The sequence below is a fragment of the Carica papaya genome, chromosome 9, assembly GCF_054855325.1.
Source record: "Carica papaya isolate Zhongbai chromosome 9, ASM5485532v1, whole genome shotgun sequence".
NCBI classification, from domain to species: Eukaryota; Viridiplantae; Streptophyta; class Magnoliopsida; order Brassicales; family Caricaceae; genus Carica; species Carica papaya.
In genome coordinates, this window is record NC_142317.1 from 5,111,555 (window position 1) to 5,135,020 (window position 23,466).

Sequence of the window (23,466 nt, forward strand, 5' to 3'; positions counted from 1 at the left end):
TTGTATGAAGTTTAATTATTATTTCAGACAATATATATATATATATATATAAATTTTCTTGTTGGGATGTTTTGTTAGAGATTCTGTGATGGGCAAGTGCTGTCTTTCATTGCATGAATATTTACAGCAGATGGGTCAAAAACAGAAAATTACAGTAATTATTGGTCGTTCATATTTTTTTACTATTTATTATTTAAATTTATTACTTACTATATAAATAATAAATATAAGGAGCAAAAGGAAGAAAGCGGCAACTAGTCTTCCCATATGAACCTTACTTTTTGCCTGTATCTTCAATGGCTACTTTCCCATCCTCACCATGATCCACATTACTACTCTTTCCCAAGCGTCAATCAATGGAGGATTCCTGTAATTTACGCTCTTCAAAAAACCCATTTGCTTCACACCCAATTACTCTTTCACCCAATCTTTCAAGTGTAATTTTGGACTGTCCCCGCATCATCATTGTGACAATACTCTGTGGATGATCTTTTTTCGGGACTGTCTTAGTTTCATCTTTGAAAGAAACTCTTCTTACCTGATTGTGTTTCTCCAAATCTTCTTTGTGTTTTCTGATCAATATTGATGGCTTTGATGGTACCATTGAATCCGAAAACCGGCGAATTAGACTAGTTTGGGTTGAAGACTTGTTATCATGTGACAAATCCTTACTTCGTCTTCTTATTCTTGTTCTTCCCCAGCTTTTAATGCGATGAATGACACTAGATATCTTTTCTATACTTCTTTGGCTACTTGAAGAACTCCAAACGGTGGAGCTGTCAATTTCTTCGCTCTCGGAGCTTCGAGATGTTCGAGAAGAATTGTCAAAAATTGGATCTAAAACAGGTTGCTTACAAGGTCTTTTATGAGATTTTGGTCTTGGATGATCACATTCCAATGTTCTTAATTGTAACTTGTAATTCTTGGACTCAAATCTCATGCAGGCATTAAGCCAGCGTTGGTATACTAGTTCTTCTACCATGTTAAATCTGTTCTTCTGCAGCTTCTCAACTTCTCCGCTGCGTTCCTCATTGGCATGCCTCAGTCTATTTGCTTCTTCCTCAACCTTAGCATGATTGAGCTTGCTCTGCACCCAATAACCAAAACTGAGAAATTGTACCATAAAATTTTGTTGAGGATTCAGGGCAATTCAACATTTTTCTTTTCTGGGTTTGCAACAATTTTATCAGTGGATGATTCGAAAACTTAATAAGTAAATTGTTGTGAAAATTAATTTCAAATAAGCACACAATTATATAAGGAGTAAAGAAAAAAATACAAAAATTACGTGATTCAATAAAAATATCTTCATCCACAATAAGACTGAAATTTTTTTTTTTTACTATAATAAAAAATGTGAGTATATAATCAATTAAACGGTAAATTCTTGTATACGTAAAATATTAGAATTTTATTTAAAATATTCTCAAAAAATTTGCAAAATATTTTAATAATCAAGCCACGTCAACATAAATCATAATAAAAAGTAGAAAAGACTAATCTATTTACCTCTGCCAAAGCAGCAATTTTGGCATGAGCGGAGGCTAACTTCATAGCCAATGCTCTCTTTTCAAATTCAAGTTCTCTTTTCTTCCTTTTCATCTCCAACACCAGCAACTCCATATCTTGGCCAGCTTTCAGCCTTTTCTTGACTATGGCATCCATGGAAGAGGAATCATTTCTTTGAAATTCAGATACTTGTTTCTCAAGCATCATTAGAGGCATCTTCACTTCAATAGCTTTTGTTTCATTTTCTGTCTGCATTTCTTCAATCACCTGCTTAGCCATCCTTAACTGTTTCTCTGTCATGGTACCTTGTCTAATCTCTTCTTGAAGACACTTTGTTTCAGATTTCAACGAATTTATAGTGATGGTGAGTGTTTGGATCTCTTCCATCTTGTCCTTCAAGTGTTTTTGTAGATGGGAAATCTGTGACTGCTGCTCTTTTAGGTTGTAGAGCTGAAGCATTTTTCCTTCAATGGCCATTTTTCTCTGTTTCAATTCCTTCTCAAGTCTCTGAAAATCTTGCATATATACTAATCTGTCAAAGCTTCTGCATGCTTTTATGTTATCACAATCTGTTTTTCTCATCAAATTTCTTTTCGTTTTCCTCTCAACACCTTCAGCTTCCTCTGTAAAGTCATCTTCAACCTTCTTCTCATCTTCTCCAATCTGCTGACAGCCATGGCCATGATCCTTTTCTACTCATGTAGCATAACACCAAAAAAACCATAAAAATATATCATATCAAAACGATAAAACCATTTTCAACCAGACCCAATAACTTTATCTAACAAAATCAAGAGAATCCACAGCAGAGAGAATTTAGATTCATCTTCTCTAATCTGCTGAGAGCCACGGCCATGATATTTTTCTACCCATGTAAAGAAACACCAAATAATTACCATAACAAGTGCCAAATCAAAATGATAAAACCATTTTAATCGGGCCCAAGAACTGTAGCACAAAATCAATCACGGAAAGGTTAAATCAGAGAGAATTTAACAGCCTCTTCTTGAATCTGCTGACAGCCATTACCATGATCCTTTTCTACCCATGTGAAAAAAACCAAAAAGTATCACAAAAACTTGGCAAATCAAAACTGTAACACCATTTTTTACCAGACCCAAGAACAGCATCAGCAAAATCAGTCAAGAAAAGATATACCAAAGAGGATTTAAGCGGTAAAATTAGTACCTGAAAGATGTTTGATGAAATGTTTTCTCTTATGAGAAACAGAGAGGGTTATCACAGAAGCCACAACCAAAATGCTTACTCTGAATATCATGTAGCTCAGTTATCAGAGGTCAGAAGCATGATAATGGTGGAATGTGTTTTCACCATCACAATATTCTTCTTATCAGTCAGTCAGTATGCTTTCCCTGATGAAGAAGGTCTATTTATCTGTCTCATCATCAAGAAGTGGCTGATCTTCAACCAGAGAGACAATGGCATTTAACGCTTTTTTGGACGAACCTGTTAGGAATAGCAGACGGGAGGGGATATAAAAAGGAAGGAGACAATGGAGAGAAAATCTTTATAAGATATTATAAGTAGCTAAACTAATTTATAGCTCAGTATCACCATATACTGAAATGGTTAACTAAGAAATGTCAATGAGGGAAGAAAGATATTTGATTATGTATAGCGACGTTAATGGGGAATTTAGATATGTTATTTCCGGTGGTCCATATATACACACACACACATACACTAGTTGTATATGTGTTAAAAAGGAGACAATATACTATTTCAGCTTAATAAAAGTTTAGTCTTCAATTAGTACATGATATATATTAAACTGTATATAAATTTTTAAAAGATAAAAACTCATAAAATATTTATAATTCTTATGTAATAAGAGAGATTTATATTCTGGAAAATAAGTTTTTTGTAATACAATATATTTTTTTTATATATAAAAGTAATTTATTTTAACTTGATAAAATTCAGTGTTGGATATAATCTACAATTAAATTAGTGACCTATATACATATATATTTAATAAAACTGTATGTTATATGCTATAATTAAGATTAAGCCTAATTAAATGATGAAGTAAACTTAATGACCTCTAATAAAGTATGAACTTTTAATTATATGTAAATATTAAAAGTTTAATTTTTAATTTTATAATATATTACTTGAGAAATTAATAATGATTATGATCCCAAGTTATATATGAACATGTGCTCTTGGGAAAATTTCATTAATTATAGAGATATAAATTATTTATTGTTTCTTATTGAAGATCCTATATGTACTAATTTGAAATATCAAAATTTATAAACACATATTAATATTTTCATGAATTTAAGTATACATCGTTCCTAATATTTTTTTAAAAATGTTTTTATGTATATATATATATATATATAAAAGAATGTTATTTATTTATATTACTATATTTTGATTAATAAATAAATATATTTATCATTTTTTATAATATTAAATTCAAGTTAAATTGTGTATTTCGTACTATGAAACTATATTACTATTATTAATGTAATTATTGCAATATACGAATCTTTCCTTAGGAAAAAAAAAAACATTACTACGTGTGAATATATAATGAAATGAACAACACAATTTGGTATTCAATTTTATACATCAATTCATCAATCAATATTCAATTTTAGTAATTTAAATTATTTGATTTAAACATTTTCTATGTGTATGACCGAAATTAATTATAAGATGTATAACACCTCATTTTTTTTTTCTCGGCATTACGATGATTCTGTCAACATGCGTGGCATAATATATATTGTCTCATCAACAATGTTAACTATCCATATAGACAAAGGTTCAACGTAAATCATTCAAGTTACTGAATCCATTGTACATCAATCAATATGGTAGCCTACAATTTTACAATTTTTTATTCCAAATTAGCTACTTGCTATTAATTATCCAAGTATTTCATTTCCTTATCCATACTCCTTACTCCGTCGTCTCTACACACTTAGTTCGGAAGCATGTAGTTTTGGTCCAACTTCTAGTGTTACATCATCTGTAAATAGTAGGTAATGAGCATACAGAAACTCAGTAAAGTAAACTTAAATCAAATACAAAGTCTGGCAAACCAATTAAATTCCTTTCCTCCCCTTAGGTCTCTATTTCTATTTGTCAAGCCATACTTTCTACCCATACCCTTCCCCCTTTGTCCACCTATCCCTACGGTAAACATATCATCTCCTCAATGAGAAAGAATTATCAACCTTCCCACTTATTATCCGGTAGCCCTTAAATCTGTCACCAATATCAGCGACCCAACTCATCTCAATACTCATCAATCTGCGACCATGAAATGACCACACATTCACATTGTTACCTTCCCGGCAGCCCCTAAATCTGCCACCAATATCGACGACCCAACTTATCCCCATACTCATTAATCCTGCGACCATGAAATGACCACACACTCATACTATTACCATCCCGACAGTCCCTACATGTGTCACCAATATTGGCGACCCAACTCATCTCCATACTCATAAATCCCACGACCATGGGATGACCACACACTCACACCGTTACCATCCCAGTAGCCCCTACATCCGTCATCAATATCGACGACCCCACTCACCCCTCCCCCCCAGCACTAACCAGCTAGCAATGACCAACATCAATCTATCCAGTCACCAACAATACCACCAATAGAGTTATATAATATCCATAATAATAGTTCAACAACACACATGCACGCATAACCAGCAAACACAAAGTACAGTTCATATATATATATAAGTTCCAGAAAGAACATAAGCTAACTCATACCAACACACACACACATACTCATTTCTGCAGTATTCACATAGACATTCATTATCTCAAACCATTCACTTAACTACCTACTCATCTCATCTCACTGTATCTCTCCCTCTTTTCCCTCTCAAAACGTCCATCCCGACTACTCCTCACCTTGATAGAATTCCCTCTCACTCTCATTGTCATCTCTTTCTTTCCATACCTTCCAGTGTTCCCTCCCGAACTACTCCCTAATACTAGTGTATTTCCTGCTTCCTCACACTGTCATCTCTCTCTTTCTTCCTGATATTCATCTCTTACTATTCCTTATCACAGATAGCTCCCTCTCACGATTTCCCCCAATGATTCCTCTTAAACCGCCCTTCCCTAGCCCAAACTCTATTCACACGACTTCTGGAAGTAACGATAAATGTAGTTACTAACATAGAGTTAGACAGTCTTGCTTCGCACTCCCGTTCTCAGTTCCTTCATAGTTCCATCATTTTCTCGCCTACCAGATTTCTCCTTCCCTATTCCTTCCTCTCCCGACTCCCTATGATTTGTTCTTACGGTTACCGCACCCTAGCCTCTCCATAAATCCACTTTTTATCGACTAGAGTCCAGTTCATCCATAGGTATTTCTAAATAGACATTCAACCGTACTCTGCCAGTTTTAATATTTGAAATTTAAGTTATGATACCTCCTGTCTCCATCGTTCTCCACAGCCACGGCTTGCTCCCTCACATTGATCGTCTCCTCCTTCTTCCGTTCTCTTTCAATCCTCGACCGCCTGCCTCTTTCCCTCTCTTCTCGGGCACCCTCTCCAATTTCTATCGACCGTCTCCCCTTTTCTGTCCCTTTTCTCTTCTTTTCCTTTTTCTTTTTTTTTTTTCCCTTTTCTCCCTCCTATTTATACTCCCCTGCTAAACATCACAACTATCAATTCCATCATCTATTTTATTTATTTATATATATTTAACTCAGTTATTACAGAATGATATATGTTATGCCACGTATGATAACAGGATAGTCGTAACGCTGCTGAAACTTAAAGCGGAGCGTTACAAAAGATATTATGTATACATATATAGATATATAAAAGTCAATATCCTATAATTGAATTTTTCGGGTCATAGTTAGATTTTCAAAATTAATAATGAATTCAAAATGTATTTAATTATTCATAAAATTATGAATATTTTGATATAGGTGTTTTGAATATTTTGTTTTAACGTTATAATAATTACTTAATTGATTTTAATAAAGATAATCAAATTAATTTACTTAAACTATATATATATATATATATATTATGTTGAATTAATTGATTTAGAATTGAAAATGCTCTATTTATGCATTTAATAATATATAAATTAAATAAAAAATTATTTTATATTTTTTAAGAAATTATTTTTATTATTTTTATCATTTGATAATTAAGTAATTAAACATCCAAAATTTTTATACTTAAAAACCAAAAAACAAAGTTTATTCCATAAGCCACGTGGAGAAATCTCGTGACTCCAAAGCTAGAATTTTTCTTGGGGGAAAAGTAGTCTCCCATCTTCTCTTCTTGGTAACCGTTGTTTCTTCTCTCTGTTTTCTCTGTAAACCCTCCCTTGCAAACCCTACATTTCATGCTTATTATTCAGCTTTATCTGCAATTCAATCAGACAAAAACGAGTCTCAGAGACCTATACATATTTGCTTCGTATCTTTCAAGCAGCTCAGGCGGCTGGTAAATTCGGCTCCATGGACGCGCGTCGGGGCTCCGTCACGGTGCCTAAGGTCCGCCAAGTGGGCTTCTTCACGCCCAATGCGCCATCGCAGACACAGCCGAGTAGGACTCAATCCTGTCCCCCAGAATCTAACTCTCCGCCGCTCTCAGATTCTCCTGCCAGCAATTCGCTCTCCCCTGTCATGATCCCGCCTCCGCGCCACCTCTCTGACAACCTCGCCTCCCGCGCTGCGCCGCTTCCGGTTCCTGACCATGCCTTCCGTCGGCATGGCTCTGGAGAGCACGCGCTGCCGGTAGGCAGTTATAACCCATCAGAATCGCTTCTGGGGGCCTCGCCGCCATCGAGCAGTGGCAGGCTTGTGGATGGAGAGTTCTCGGAGGATTCGAGCTCCTTGGGGTGGTTCCGCAGAAGCAATTCCGCTAAGTTCGCTTCGAGCTTTCCGAGCGGCGGTTTCAATCTGACACCGCAAGTGGTTAAAGCTCCCGAGAAATTACCGGCGGAAAATGCCGTTCCAATGAATTCGGAAATGACGAGGAGCATTGGATTGACTGGTATTGTCAATTAATATTATACTTATTCATGTGTTTGTGGAGTATGTATATGTGACTTGTGTTTCTGTCCTTTTCTTTGTTGTACATGTGTATCAATGCTGTTATAATTTGGAACGGACGTTGATGGGATGTTGATTTTGGTTACCTGTTGATTGAATTGGATTTAAGTATAAATCAATCAGTTTGTATATAGATTTGAATTAATTAATGGTAAGAGTATTGCTTAGTTCCTCCAAAAGGGAAATTGCTTATTTAAAGTCATGCACAGAGACTTCTTTACCAGTTATAACCCATAGCAACCTAAAACACAGTACATCCTGATCGTGGTATTGGTATGAAATATGGTAGAGTCTAAATTTAGGTTCTGAGGGGGTTAGGCTTAGTTGGTATGTTATTTTAATTTGCAGTCTCATTGAGTTCATTATTTGGATCATAAGTAATAGTTGAGTGGTACATTTTATTTTATTTGTTTGTGTTCTTTTTTCTAGGAAAAGTGGTTTAGGATTATCTTTTCCGATAACTATGACAAGAATTTCAAGACTCGTTAGTTTTTCTGAAAAGAATATCAAGACTCATTTATAGAATTTATCGAAGAATTTTAGTTTATTATGAGTTTTTAAAGAAGATAATCATATATTTTAAGTTCAAGAAATAGATCATTCCTTGGTGGCCTCTTTCTTTTTGCCTGGACACTTGAATCCTCCATTTAATCCATAACTAATCTCAATTTTGAAAGAGAGAAAGTTAGAATGTAAAAACTTCACTGTCTGTTTCTGTACCTTTCTTCTCTCGCTATCTGTGGAATGCCACTCTACAACTTGCATGTGATTCTTATTAATTCTAGGTTTAATTCTAGGTTGCTGATTTTTAGAGATAGAGATTTACAACCAAAATAAGCCAAAATAAACCCATACTACGAACCAGTTCGAAAAATTTTGGTACATAGACTGCCGGGGTTTTGGACTTTTTTTTTTTTGAAAGAAGGGGTTGTGTTTGATCTTGGTAACTATGTTAGCATTATGCTTTTGAAAAGAAAAGAGGGTCTGCATGATCTTGGTCGTAACTATCTTAGCATTATGCTTTGGAATTGCTTTTTCGTAACTATCTTGGCATTGTGCTTTGGAATACTTTTCAAGGTTTACAACTTATCCGTGCTGCTCAATAGTTACCTATTATCTGACTCGATTTTTGTCAACTTGTGGTTCAATTTTTTTTTACCATATTATTTCCTATTTAAAAAAAAAATCTGTACATATGTTTTTTGTCTGGAAGTTAAATTGTTTTCTGTGTCTATGTTGGAACCATTCTAGTCAATTGGAATATACTGGTATTTTGAAATGCTATGTGCAAATAACTTGCAGAAAAAAATGTGGGCCCTGCTGAACCAGCAAAAGAGCCACCATCAAGTTCCAAAACTCTGAAAGCTAAAACCACAAAAGCTGAACGGCGTGCCTTGCAAGAGTCTCAACGAGCTGCAAAAGGTTAGAGTATTCTTCTACTTGCACCTAGAGTTGTAAATCTTATGATGTTTCATTATGTAGTTCCTTGGTATAAGTTGCACTAGCTGTTTTCTCATGGAAACTGATGTCCCTTTTTAGCAACAATGACAATTTTGCCTAGGATTTAAATGGACAATAATCCGTAGGGTTGCTTTTCTGTTGTGGTCCATTTGTATGTGCTTTATGTTTCTTGGCTCTTTGCTTAGGTCTATATTTTACTTTGCAAATTGTGTTTTTGTGTATGATTTTTCTTTCTTGCCTGATTTCATTTATTATGTTTTCAGCAGTTAGGAACATAAACATTATCTTTTTGCTTGCTGCTCATTTATGGTATCTTTGAAAATGAGGGAAAGAAGGTCTGAGCTTCATCTGAATTTTTATTTGTCTAATTGTGTTTTTGTGTTGCTCTTTTTCTTCTTCCTTTATTTTGTTTGATAAAACATTAAACTATGTTGCAGCAATAAGGAACATAATAATGTAAAGCGAGTAGCGGGAAAACTAATGTGTACTAGCTTGAGGAAATTTAGGTGAGGAAAAAAAATATGTAGATGGGTAAGAGGAAATTGTAGGTCAAGGTGAAATATAGGAAGAAGTAGACTGAATTGGATAAGTTAGAAAGAACAATGACTAGAAGAACAAAATAAAGAGATAACAAGGAATAGAAACTTAGCAAAAGAATGCTTACCTCGTTATTATGTATGTGTCTTCATTGGATAACATTGGATAACTAATAGCCTTCGTATAAGCATTAGTTACAACCAATAAGGAAAAATATAAAACAGAAAATCTAAAAGATTCTAGTACCTATAATACTTGAAGTTCATGTTAATAGGAAACTAAAAGATAATAATATCTAAAAGATTCTAGTACCTATAATACTTAAAGTCCATGTTAATAGGAAACTAAAAGATAATAATATCTAAATAAACCTAAAGAAAGTTAAAAAATACAAAATAATAATAATGATTATGATAAGAACTTTTCAAATAAAAAATTTATTCCAAAATGATATCTTCATTTTGCATCACTTAAAGTTTTATATTTTTGCATGCTCCTCATTTATGTCATCTTTGTAGCTGAGGGAAAGAAAGCCCCAGCTTTATCTGAGGGGGCAACTTTTGGCAAACCTGTGAAGCAGCCTCCACAAAAGAAAGATAGTCCGTCTGTGGCCTCTTCAGCTGCAGCTTCTGAAAAGAAGGGAGTTGAACGTCCTCCAGAAAAAGAGAAGAAGAAAGATGTTCTTCCCCCACGCATGCAATTTGATGACAAGAGTCGAGTTGAGAAGGCAAAAAAGCGTGCTGTAGTCAAGCAAACTGAGGCTAAGAACAGAGTTGAATTGTTTCGCCATCTTCCTCAGTATGAACACGGGACTCAACTTCCTGATCTGGAGTCTAAGTTTTTTCAACTTGATCCTATGCATCCTGCTGTTTACAAGGTGTTTATTTCTTCAGCTACCTAGGAGCTATTCTTTGTTTGAGCTTGTGTCGTAGGACTTTCATCCTTGTCTCTTGGTTGTGTAATAAACATGGTCATGTATGCTGACAGGGGTACCGGGTACAGCATCTAGGTCATAAAGTTTAGCAGCCAACAGACTTAAAATTAACATCAAAAGGACTTAAAAGAATCCATTTTATGTTCTTTCTATGCTATGGCGCTCTTGTTATTATTATTATTTTTTGGCATTCAAGAAGTGTCCGAGAAGTCTCTTGTTACATGTTATGAATTCCTAATCAGATGTATAGCATCTAGAATGCACCTCCTCTGTGCCACTATTTTGAACTGACGCATAGATGTGTTTGTACAATGATCTTGTTTCATGGTAACTAAGACCTCTTTAGACCATTATTCTCCAAATCAGATCAGCACAGTGGGAAAACAATTTTCTTACTTCTAAATATTTCTCAAAATTTTGTCATTATTCAGTTTGTTATTTTGCCATCATCTTAACTAATGAATACTCTTGGAGTCTATTGGCAGTGAACTTCATATCTTGGCAGCGTGGATTGCTTTAATAATCTGAAGTAGGCATGCACCCTTTTCATTATTCTGATCAACAGCATATCTTTTCCTACAAAATCACCTTTTCCAAAAAAGGAAATCGACAAAATTCACTTGCCTGCTGCTCTGATGATGTGTTAATTAATGGTCTGTCTTTGGGTGTTAGTATTTCTACATCATTTACAAGTTCCTTTTTTTTTCGAACATGTTTTACAAGTTGCTTGATGTTGTTTATATGAAATCATTAGGTAGGATTGCAGTTCTTGGCGGGAGATATATTTGGGGGCAATGCTCGTTGTATTGCAATGCTTCAGGCATTTCAGGAAGCCATCAAAGACTACTCTGCACCGCCAGAAAAAACTTTAGCTAGAGATTTGGCTGCCAAAATTAGTAGCTATATCTCATTTTTGATCGAATGCCGACCGCTTTCTATGAGCATGGGAAATGCAATCAGGTTTCTGAAAAGCCGTATTGTCAAGTTACCTTTAACTCTTTCTGAATCAGAAGCTAAAGCTTCCCTCTGTTCAGATATCGATCGTTTTATAAATGAGAAAATAATAGTTGCAGACAAGGTGATTGTTAGACATGCTGCTTCAAAGATAAGAGATGGAGATGTCCTTCTCACGTATGGAACATCCTGTGTTGTGGAGATGATGTTGTTATATGCTCACGAGCAGGGGAAACAGTTTCGTACTGTGGTAGTGGACTCACGTCCGAGGCTTGAGGGCCAAAAGCTTCTTCATAGGCTGGTGGCCAAGGGTCTGAATTGTACATATACTCACATAAATGCAGTTTCTTATATTATGCATGAAGTAACGCGAGTTTTTCTTGGGGCCTCCGCAGTCTTGTCTAATGGAACTGTATATTCAAGAGTTGGGACTGCATGTGTTGCTATGGTTGCTCATGCATTCAGGGTTCCAGTTATAATCTGCTGTGAAGCCTATAAATTTCACGAAAGGGTTCAGTTGGACTCAATCTGCTCTAATGAACTAGGTTTGTCGGTGCCTACCTAAATCGATTTTTATGTTGGTCTTCTTTACTGCAATTCTCCATTGTTTGGTTTGTGGATGTCTTTACGTTGAGGGCATCCTTGAATTGTTTGCAGGTGATCCGGATTCCATAAGAAAGGTCCCTGGCAGAAGGGATGTAAATTATCTTGATAAATGGACCGAAAAGGATAATTTCCAGCTCCTGAGTTTAATGTAAGCTTCTTAACATTTTGTTTGCTTTCTATCTCTTTGAAAAGAAGGAAGTGTTCAGTCCTTTCTAAACTGAGTTAGTTGAGGATCTTTGGTTTGCATTTTTTTGGTCGAAGCAGCTTAGTGGCTCTTTTTGGGTATAAAGTCTATTTTGTCTTTCATGTTTTTTTTTTAATATTCTAATATCTTTCAGCATATAAGTATTCTTTTATCAAACCTTCATGGGAGAACATATTTTTAAGCTTCATGAACTTATAACCTCGCAACTGAAGAAATTGAACTCGTATAACCTTGCAACTGAAGAAATAAGTCCGATGAAGTGCCTAATTTATGTCTTATAAATGTCATAATGTCACAGGTATGATGCTACTCCATCGGAATACGTGTCTATGATAATCACCGATTATGGCATGGTAAGTTCTTTTCTAATAAAGAACCTTCTCAAACTTGAAACTTCTCAAACTTGAAGCTTCATGTATCTTGTTTTGTTCGTTTCATAGATCCCTACAACAAGTGTGCCTGTCATTGTGCGTGAATACCGGAAGGAACACTTGTTAATATAGAAATGTTTGGCGGTGGCTAGATCAAGGAAGCTTTTTCGTGCTTCAGTTTCTGAGGTGAAAGTCATCCTCTGATGAAAGCAAAACTTAGAATAGCAAAAGATAGAAGCCTTTTTTCTTAAAAAAAGTTTTTAAAATTTGAGCATGTACGGTTGTTAGGCATCATTTAATTTCAAATTGACGATTTTCTGATTTGTCAAATTTGCTTGAATTCGATATTCTTCTTCATGATTATGACTGGAGTAAGGACAGAGCAGTCCAAATAATTCTGGTCGTTCATGTTATTATCATGGTAAGGGGTTGAAGGCTGGTAACCGGGTTAATTTTTTTGTGGGAGAAAAAATTTACTGCAATTAATAGTTTTTGGAGTAATTAATCCGTTGCAAACTAAGATCACTAATCCCATTTGTTGATCTAAGCAGAGGTGACGTGCATTATATTTCTTATGTTAATTTTGATCGAAGTTATTCCAAAAGTCATTTCTATCCTTCTCAAATGTGATCCAAATTTTAGCTGGAAAAAATGGTACTCCCAAGATGATAATAAAAATATTATAAAAAAAAAAAATGTTGTTACAGGGTTAAAATAATGAAAATATTTTTTTTCATATTTTCTAAGTAAATTACTTTTTACCCTTAGTATATACGTCACTTCATGCTTGGTGATTGCTTCTGAGATCTTGCCATTTTCCCAATGTAGGCCGAGTTACAATCTTCAGATAGCAACTTTGCAAAGACGTGTTTTGAGAAATGAAACATCAAATTGACTTGAAAAAAACTTTGTAACACGAAAAATGTTCTTAAATTACTATATAAACTAACCACATTTGTCCTGTTTTATGGTTAGCATCCTACAAATTTGTTGCTATATATCGACGAATAAGTTTCATTTCCTACATACAAGGACTACCGAACAATGGATTCCCTCGCCGGGGACTGGTTGGGATAAGTTATCTGTTAAAATCATTTATCGCAGCCAAGGCACCATTTCTTTGATCTATTTTTTCACGTCTCTTGGCAAATCATTCTGTTTCTTATCGACACTGGTAGTACTATTGTCTGCTGCAGCAGCTGCTGCTAATTCCATCAACCTGTCATAGTCTATCTCAGTTGACTTGTATTTTAACTTGATTCCACCCTGTGTCCATGATCTGATGCAAAGGATAGCCTGTGTACTGTCCTGTGGCATGCAGACCCGTTGCTTGTCTATCTCATCGCCTATAATACAAAACAATTCTTGGGGTGCCATGCAAGTTGCCTGCACAGCCAGGAAGTCCCGAGCCATCGCAGAGAGCCGAGGGTAGCGAGTGCTGTTGAGTTTCCACCACTCCAAAACGTCTGTTGGTATTGGAGGAGAAGGCTCGGATAGATATTGAGTAAGCTCGTCAGTGGCATTGTTCATACTTGCTCTTCGTTTCTTTCGTGCAATTTCTTCTGCAAAAGAGACACCCCCTCCATCTTCAATCTCTTGAGCACCATATCCGCTTGTCATGGATGGAAAATGGCCAGAGGAATAGTTTCTCATGAAATGGCTCCTTGCTTCTTCCAAATAGTTTTCTAAATTGAGACTCTCAGGTATAAGCTCACTTTTGATTCGGGGATCGAGAATGGCCATCATGTAGGTGAATATGTTGCAGACCTGGCTGTTGTAATTTCTAGCCTTTTTGGCCATGTCTTCAGCAGCACTCTTGAGCCAATCTGGGTTGACACGGGATTCTCTGCAAGAGCAAATCATATCCGATACATGTTCCATGAAGAAGAGAACCAATCCAACAGTAGGAACTTTGTTTGTACATATGTCATTCGTGGTTTTGTAGAAAGGTTCTAAGTACGCATGCGTGATACTCACTGCGTTCTTTTCTGCAGGACTCAGCAGCAGCCTACTGCCCAGTGTGTCCTCGTACTTTCTGATAACAGCATCTACAGATTTACCAGCCTGTCTCATGAAAAAAAAATGCAATTCATCATTACGCCACATATAGAGAGGCACAGTTCAGACAGAAAAAAAAAATGCATACCTTGCATATAATATCAAGCATCTGGTAGTTGCCACTCCACCGAGTTGAACCATCAAGTGGAATTTTCCAACTGCCTTCTTGGAACGTTGTTGTTAGATTAACAAAGTCCTCTGACATTTCTGAGGATGTGTTTAACTCCTGTACAAACTCTCTTGTCTTAGAAATTATAGGTTTTATGGTTCTTAGTCCATCATCGATAATTAAGTTCAAAGTCCGAGCAGCACAAGGAATATAACAGAAAGGCCCCACTTTCTGAGCATCCAATTCCTCTTTTAGAGTATGACACGCATGGATGGCACCCTGGCTGTTATCATGGGTGCAGGATAGAATCTTATTTTCAATATTGTACATTTTAAGAACCCTCACCAGAGAATTATAGATCTCTGAACCTCCACAAGGGTATGGGACGCGGCATATATCCAGAAGCATTCTTTGGAAGGACCAGTTCTCATCAATCCATTGACTTGTTACACTCATATAGAAAATATTGTCATAAGAAGTCCAAAAATTGAGGGTGATTGAGACCTTAGAAGAGACCTGTTCCAAAGATGCTTTTACATCTTCCTGCATGCTCCTGAAAACTTCACGAAATACTGCTTTGTACTTCTCGCCGGGCCAGAGTTGTATTGATGGATTCAGAAATTTGAAGGAGTTTGCTAACCATTTTTCTTCTAAGGTGGAAGGAGGGAGAGACGCTAAAATCAGCCATTTTATAAGTAACCAGTTCAGGTGATCATAATCCAACTGCTGGTTTTTTCCTTGAGGTTGTGGTTTCTTCACTGCCACTGTTGCCTGTGGTGCTGAGCTTGTGATAGCCTCCCCAGCCTTTTCATATCCTGGGTGTCGATTACTAAGGTGCCTTCCCAAATTGCCTTCATGGATAAAGGGGGAAGATGGATGTTAATTGACAAATTAGCAGTCATGACATAACAGGCTCCATATTGTCCAAGTAAATTTGCTTCAAACTAACAGATCCTTGGAAAAAGTAAAAAAAAGGAACGAGAATCAAGTGCATATGATTACCTGTGGCAGTTGCTATAGAATAGCTTTGTCCACAAAACTTGCACCTCCGACTTTTCCCATCAGGAGCTGTTTCAAAATATTTCAGATAAACTGATGTCATGGTCTTTTTCCTTTTTGGAGGAGGAATGACATTTCCCTTATCTGAAGAACCAAGTCCAATATCTACTGGATCAATGCATGGAATAAGCGCCATATCCATCACTGATTTTGGTTCCATATCTGTTTCAGGATGCAGCCACAAAAAAGGTAACTTAAGATTCATATGAAAAGATTTGAGTATGTAATACTAGAAAAGTTGTTTAATACATGAGGATTCATAGTTTCTAAATGATATTTTTTAAAGATAAAAAGGGAAATATCATTAAGGGGTATTGCCCATATATATATATTTAGCAATCAGCATTCAAAAGTCTCTATGGTTCCACATATCTACATCATCAAGGATGTAAAGCATGTCAACAAAATACTAAGGGATTGAAACTAATAATCTTCAATTCTGGCAAAAGGAGAGCAAGTGCCCTCAAAACTTAGTCTCCCAATGATTAGTATTCCCACGGTGCTAGAAACAAAGCCTGAATAAACATGACAAATAGTTGGAAAGATCGGGGAACAGATTGAAGATTATTTTTTCATAGCACAGACCTATCTTCTTCTTTGTTCTTTTCCTCCCTTATCTGTTAATTCTGGAACCCGGCAATTTCGTCTGCTGCTCAATGTACTGACATAGGACACACTAAACCCCAGTTAAAAATAGCATCTTCACCATCAGAGAGTAAAACTAAGAACCAGTTTGAACTCCATGAGTACCTCTTTATTACTGTTATTATTTAAAACAAAGTTTAACTCCACATATCTTCAGATTCTTGTCTGATTTCAGCTCAAAATGCAGCAATGCTAATATTAAAAAGGCCATGGTACTATCCATCCCGGTAGTCTGATCTGTGTGTAGTCCCAATGATATATGCATATCTAGTTTATTTTTTGCTACCATCCACTAATATCAATGCGATCAACTTTTACTCCCAAGTCCAAGCCCACTCTATTGTGGAGAATTTCTTTAGCAATAGAGCATATGCTTTGAAAAGATCTTAGCTTCATTTATCCTAGTCCTTGATCAGAATAGGGGAAGTAAGAGCGAATTATTTTTCGTTATGAGCACACAAAAGATCTTACCTAAGCTGTCTAAGAAAACATTCTGATTGATAAGTTAAGATTACATAATCAAACCTCATAGATTATGTAAAAACATTATCGACATTATCACCTACAGAAATAATCATTCCATATAAACAACTTCAATCGAGTGCAGTGGAACCTACTAAGCTACTAACCAAAATTTATAAGGTTAGAGTGAAATAATAGCCTGATGATTTCCAGCAATTAAGCACCACTAGGTACATTGAAGATTGTTGCATGATCCTAGGCTTGTTGAAGGAGGCATTGGAATTTTGATCAAGATTATTGAATTTGATAGAAAAAAGATTGCAAAAAGACATAAATGTGCAGATGTAATGCAAATTGAAAGGAAGCAAGTGCAGAAACAAAGAATGTTGCATGCATCACTAATAAGATTCAAGCCCCGTCAAAATGCAAAGACGTAAAGTGCATGCCTTGAAGCTAGGCACAGGTTAGAGAAGCAAAATAAAAATTCACGTAACAAACACATGGATAGCAAACAAAGTAAGTTTGATTAGAGAGCTCTGGAACCTTTATAAGTTTTGAAGGCATTGTTTACAGTCCAGTCCATTTAGTTCCCAGCTTTTCCACTCAAAGTTCCTGTCTGACAGTCTGAAAGAATGACTGTGAGCAAGAAAGACTACAGAAATTAATCAAAGACGACATGTTTAACTTCAACAAACATGTATCCACGAACATCACCTACACAAGATAAATACAAATATGCACACGAACTTACAGACAAAAGAATAGTTTCTAGTCTAGTATATCAATATCTCTAATTGTTTCAACAAAATATCCCCATTAAACAGAAAAGTTTCAGAGGTTCATCTCTATATTTCTTTGAAAGAGAATTACCCCGTATCCTATAGTGTAGGCATGTAACTGTTCAACAATTAGTTAAGCTCACTTTTGTTTTATACTTATTAATTAGTATATCAGTAATCAAATAACAAGACAGACCACCAGGAGAGGAATTGGCAGTTCCAACTTCCAAAATTACAATATCGGCTGATTTTCATAGCTATATACGCAATCGCATTAACAAATTATGACGTATTTCCTCTCCAACCAAACAAGAGTCAGAATCATTACAGAAAAACCTCGTCCTCCAACCAACTTACCCCAAAATTCATAAAAACAACAGTGCAACAGGGAGAACGTGAATCTTCCCTTCAATGTTTAGTCCACATAAACTTAAACTGTAACAAAGAAAGCAAAACAAAAAAAAAAAAGAAGAAGAAAAAGAAAATCAATTAAATCAGACAAGATTATGATGTTAATTTATGGTACAAAAAGGTAGTTACAGTGACTGACCATGGATTAGTGAAATGAAGCTCCTCTTGCTCTCTGCTTCCGACCTCCGCATCGCAAACGGAGGTGCATCGGGTACGACGCCGGAGCCGGTACGAATTTGTATGCGAAGAAAGAGTAAATTACAGATAGAGCGAAATTTTGTTTGGCTGGAAAGAAAAATGGAGGGAAAGACGAAGAGGAATCGGCGCTGGATCTGAGCCAGATCTGAGCCGAGCGAGTGGAAGAGAGGTAAAATTAATATATTTTTTTTAAGGAAAAAAAAAAAAAAACAGACAAGCTAGAGTCGATCGAGAGAGAGAGAGAGAGTAGCTTTCGCTTTGTGAAGCCGCCGCGATTGCTTAGGCTGAAACCCAGTTTGGACGGCTTTAGCAATTTGCTTGTTTTTATAAGGACTCACTCAACTCGGAGCGAGTGAAAGAGGAGGACTCAGGTGGTGAGTGGAAAACCAACTCAGCTCGAGCGAGTGGCTGGCGACCCCGGTTTATCGTATGAAACTCGCCAGCTGCGCTTTAAAGAAAAAATATTCTTCATATATTTCTTATTTTAATTACCATGTGTTTTTTTGTTTTGGATAGTCTTACACGTGACCATAAATAAATAATAAATAGAGTATTTTTAATTGCCAATAAATTAAATCATGAATAATGGCTGGAAAAAAGGGTATTCCGCAGCTTTTGGTTCGGCTAATCGACCAACTGAAAGCCACCACCATCGCAATTTTAATTATTTCAAATCCAACGTTCAACTTGTAAATAAACATTTTATATTATCATTTTCTTTTTAATTTTAATTATGGTCTTATAAATATTTATCATTATAGTTTAATGTTAAATAAATTATATTATAACTAAGTAAAGAAACAGAAAGTATAAGACCTTAAAAAATTATAATTTTATAAAATATCTAATAATTTTTTTAAAAAAATAAATTAATAATTTTGTAGTAACTTAGATTTTGGTGAAAAAAAAAAATTTGTTTGTTTGTATGTATATATATATGGTAATAATATATATAAATATAGATGAGAGGGAGAGGAGTGAACGACGTTGTTTAGGAGGAGTGTAGATGGTGAGATGGGATGAATGGCTAGGATGCGTGTAGATGGGGAGATGGGATGGACGGCCAGGATGCGTGGTAAGTAGAGTATAAATAGGAGGAAGAAAAAGAAAAAAAAAAAGAAAAAAGGAAAGGAAAGAAAAACAGAAGAAAGAAAAAGGGAGAGCAGGAAAGGGAAGGAGGAAACGGGTGATAGAAGATTCGAGAGAGAGGGAAGTCAGAGAGGGAAGGAACGAGAAGACAGAGCGAGAGAAGGAGGAAGGTGACGGTGCGAGCTACGGAGGTGCGGAAAAAAAGATGGGGACTGGAGGTATGATAAATTTAAATACCGAGTATAGGATGATGATGAAATGTGGATTTGTTTATGCAAATATTGAAGGAATATCTAAGCAGCTAAAGAAATGGAATTAGGAAATAGTGATTGATGGAATAGAAAAGCAGAGAGAGATCGTGAGTGGTGGAACAGTTCGGTTGGAGTTGTGAGTGAAGAGAAGTGGAGGAAGCCGCGGGAGGAGAGATCGATAGGTATGGTGAGGTGTCATCTAGACAGTGTGAGGAATTAGAAAAGGAAGTAGAGGAAGTGAGGAATGGGAGATTGAAGGTAAGGTTTTGGTTACGATTAGAGGAAGGAGGATGGTGAGTGAATAGGTGTAAGAGAATTTGTGGGGAGGGGAGGTGAATTGGTTTAAGAAGGGTGAGTCGGGAAAAGTAGAACGAGTACGGGAGAATGAGAGGCGAAATGCTAAGAGGGAGAGAGAGAGAGAGAGAGGCGAAGGTAGGTGAAATGGGGGATGAAGTGAGTGGAACAGAAAAGGAATTGGGATAAAGGTTAGGGAACAGTGAGTGTATGCATGTAGGGGTTGTGTGTGTGAGTATTTGGTGTAGATGTGTATTTGTGCAACTGTGTTTTGTGCGGATGGGTGTTTGTGTGAGTGTGTATTGGTGTATATTATGTAAATATGTTTGTAAATTTGAGAATTGCATGGCAATGTTGATTGTTTGGAAATAACTGATGTTGGAATAACTGGCGTGTGGGTTAGTTATGCGTGTATGCGGGACATATTGAGTAGGAACGGGGTGAGGTAGCATTAGTGGTGGTTGAGTTAGTGACACCAATATTAGTTGTCGTCACCTAGAAGGGATAAGTTGATCGCCGATAGTGGTGATGCCTGGGGGTTGCCAGATTGGTAACGGGTTGAGTCGCCGATATTAGTGATGGAAAAAAACAGTAATGGTGTGTGTGTGGGTGACTAGTTAGGGATCGAGTGGTGGAAAAGTAAAGAGTGGTCGCCAATATTGGTGATGGATGGGGGTAACAGTGTGGATGAGTGGTCGAGTCAGGGCCGAGGGGATGATGTCAGGGGGTGACTACACCTAGTATTATTGACAATTGATCACTGAGGAGACGTGGTAGTACCATAGAGTTAGAGGAGTAGTAGTGGAGGTGGTGGGTAAGAAGAAAGCATGACCAAGGTAACATGAAGGGAAAACGTATAAGAATAGGCTTTTAATTGGGTTTCTATGCTATACTTGTGATTTAAATTTACTGTACTGAGTTATACGTACTCATTTTCTATTATTTACAGATGAAGTAGGACTGGAGATAGGATCAGAGTTGCAGGTTTCCGAACCTAGCATATAGAGGAAATGGAGCAGGATTTACTACTGGTAGAATGGGATAATTATGTATTTGGTAGTAATGTAAATCATATGTAAAAACAAGGATTTATGAAATTCGTAATCTACTATATTGATGCGCTTACAGTTGAAAATTTTTATTAGAAACTGTGTAATTGGTTGCGGTACTTTTCTTTATGTGTATGATTGATTTGAAATAAGATACAGGTGTTCTATATACTAATCTATTTGAAATAATGATGCTAAAGAAAAAAAACGGGGCGTTACAGTTGGTATCAGAGCAAACTAAGAGTAATACTAACGTGTGTCTTATCCTGCAGGTAGATTAAGGGAAATGATGAAGAAGGGACGGGGCCGACCTCGTCAGGAATCCGCCCCGGGGGCGCAAGGCTCACCGAAAGTTCCACGACAAGCACCTGCATTTCACCAACTGCCCCTCGCTGCATTTCGAGGCTCGCCCCCGTACCAAACAGCGCCCCCCCCCCCCCTCCCCCCCAACCCCAATAAGACCCTCTACTGTTCCACCTGCAACCCATGCGGGACAATCCTGGGCACATCAGGAGGACTTTAACCGGCTATGCAGAGTAGTTGAAACTACAATCTGAGATAACATTTGTGCCACAACAGGGTTCACCAAGGTATAGTGGATACAAGCAACATTGAGAAATACAAAAGACTAAACCCTTCAGCTTTCAATCTGATCCATTGGTAGTAGAAGATTGGATAAAAGAAACGAAAAAATTATTTGAAGTGATAACCGTGACCATTGAACAGAAGGTGCAACTGGCCACATTCATGCTAAGAGGATCAACAAAGCGTTGGCAGAAATTGAAAAAAGGAGCTCTGATCCCCCCAATCCCTTGGGAGGTGTTCCTGGAAGCTTTTAATGTGGAGTACTTTTCAGATTTTCTAGGACAACGAAAAGAAGTGAAATTCACATAACTTAGACAGAGAAGATTGTCAGTAGCTGAATATGCCAAAAGATACATAGATTTGGGTTGGTTTGCGCCGGAAATTATGATGAATGAGGCGAGGAAAGCCAGAAGGTTTGAAAAGGGATTGCGGCCAGAGCTATATCACTAGGTAGCTATGTTTGCGCTACCTACTTATCAGATGGTATTAGAGAAGGCGCAACTGGTAGAGACACTGTATAAGGAATATCCTGAGAATAGTAGGGGATTTTTCAGTTATAAATGACCACCACCCTCATCCGGCAAAACAGAGAAGAGGCAGAGAATGGTACAAGATCTAACACAAAGTCACCAGATGCCTCCGAATAATACAGGCTGCATGAAGTGTGGTAAGAACCATGGAGATCAGCCGTGTATGGGTGGCAGTCGGGACTGCTACCGGTGCAAGAGTACTCAGCACTTCATACGTGATTACCCTCTGCCCAGAGAGCCTAGTAGACTGATAGTTCAGGGATGAGTATTTGCCATAATAGCTTCAAAGGCAGCTGCTATTTCAGAAGTAATACAAGGTATACTTTACATTTAAGATATTTCTGCTAGAGTATTAATTGACCCTGGTGCCACACATTCATTTATATCACTTATGTTTGCATCTAGAATAAGAGTGGAATCCCGAGTACTAGATCGTGTACTTGTAATATTCATGCCAACTAATGACGCTTTATGTACTGATATAATGTTTAATTCATGTGGAATAGAAATAGAGGGGAGAAGATTAAAGGTAGATTTAATTTTGTTGGACATTAAAGACTTTGATGTAATACTGAGAATGGATTGGTTTACTGCACAACATGCTCATGTAGACTGTTTCCACAAGAGAGTGGTATGTAGAATCCCTAACGAAAAATCTTTTACTATATGGGAAAAATCAATAAATAAATAAACTTTACTTTAAGATAATGTACAGAGTACTCTGGAATGAATATATACATGAGTAAGAGACTCACACTCCAGGTGTAACGCCTGTTTTTTTTTGTAAGGTCCCATTTTTTTTTTCAACAACGTAGTCTCAAATAGATTAGTATACAGAATACTCGTATCTCATTTCAAATCAATCACACACATAAAGAAAAATACCGCAACCAATTGCTCAATTTTTAATAGAAATTTTTAATCGTAAACGCATCAATACAGTAGAGTACGAATCTCATAAATCCTTGTTTTACATGCGATTTATATTACTACCAACTATGTAAGTATCCAATTCTACCAATAGTAAACCTTGCTCTGTTTCCTCTATATGCTAGGTTCGAAAATTGACAACTCCGATCCCGACTCCAGTCCTACTTCATCTGTAAATAATAGAGAATGAGTACATTTAAATCACTAGTATAGCATAGAAACCCAATTAAAACCCATTCTTATATGTTTTCCCTTCTCGCTACCTTGGTCATGCTTTCTTCCCACCCACCACCCCCACTACTACTCTTCTAACTCTACTGTACTACCACGTCTCCTCAGTAATAAATTA

General features: G+C 36.6%; 3 protein-coding genes across 6 annotated transcripts; 1 reads left to right on the forward strand and 2 right to left on the reverse strand.

The window, feature by feature from the left end:
• Positions 1 to 81: 81 nt before the first annotated feature.
• On the reverse strand, positions 82 to 3,082 carry LOC110820344 (protein CHUP1, chloroplastic-like). Its single transcript, XM_088211729.1, has 3 exons — positions 2,698 to 3,082; positions 1,510 to 2,201; positions 82 to 1,087 (listed from the first exon to the last, which is right to left on the reverse strand). The coding sequence occupies exons 1-3, from the start codon at positions 2,786 to 2,788 to the stop codon at positions 350 to 352; spliced, it is 1,521 nt and encodes a 506-aa protein (XP_088067855.1). The 5' UTR covers positions 2,789 to 3,082; the 3' UTR covers positions 82 to 349.
• A 3,715-nt stretch (positions 3,083 to 6,797) lies between these two features.
• On the forward strand, positions 6,798 to 13,111 carry LOC110820404 (NagB/RpiA/CoA transferase-like superfamily protein). 2 transcript variants are annotated; one of them, XM_088211962.1, is made up of 8 exons: positions 6,798 to 7,541; positions 8,903 to 9,022; positions 10,117 to 10,475; positions 11,287 to 11,797; positions 11,882 to 12,031; positions 12,144 to 12,240; positions 12,596 to 12,650; positions 12,738 to 13,111. In XM_088211962.1, the coding sequence occupies exons 1-8, from the start codon at positions 7,004 to 7,006 to the stop codon at positions 12,798 to 12,800; spliced, it is 1,893 nt and encodes a 630-aa protein (XP_088068088.1). In that variant the 5' UTR covers positions 6,798 to 7,003; the 3' UTR covers positions 12,801 to 13,111. The 2 variants fall into 2 exon arrangements, with proteins under 2 accessions (XP_088068088.1, XP_021905547.1); XM_022049855.2 differs by having other exon boundaries at positions 11,287 to 12,031.
• Positions 13,112 to 13,537: 426 nt separating this feature from the next.
• Positions 13,538 to 18,669, reverse strand: LOC110820403 (BED zinc finger and hAT dimerization domain-containing protein). 3 transcript variants are annotated; one of them, XM_088211961.1, is made up of 7 exons: positions 18,331 to 18,669; positions 18,138 to 18,215; positions 17,545 to 17,637; positions 16,480 to 16,555; positions 15,838 to 16,056; positions 14,815 to 15,686; positions 13,538 to 14,732 (listed from the first exon to the last, which is right to left on the reverse strand). In XM_088211961.1, exons 5-7 carry the CDS (start codon positions 16,052 to 16,054, stop codon positions 13,794 to 13,796), a joined length of 2,028 nt encoding a protein of 675 aa, XP_088068087.1. In that variant the 5' UTR covers positions 16,055 to 16,056; positions 16,480 to 16,555; positions 17,545 to 17,637; positions 18,138 to 18,215; positions 18,331 to 18,669; the 3' UTR covers positions 13,538 to 13,793. The 3 variants fall into 3 exon arrangements, with proteins under 3 accessions (XP_088068087.1, XP_088068085.1, XP_088068086.1); XM_088211959.1 differs by lacking the exon at positions 16,480 to 16,555 and having other exon boundaries at positions 17,545 to 17,625; XM_088211960.1 differs by lacking the exon at positions 16,480 to 16,555.
• Positions 18,670 to 23,466: the final 4,797 nt, after the last annotated feature.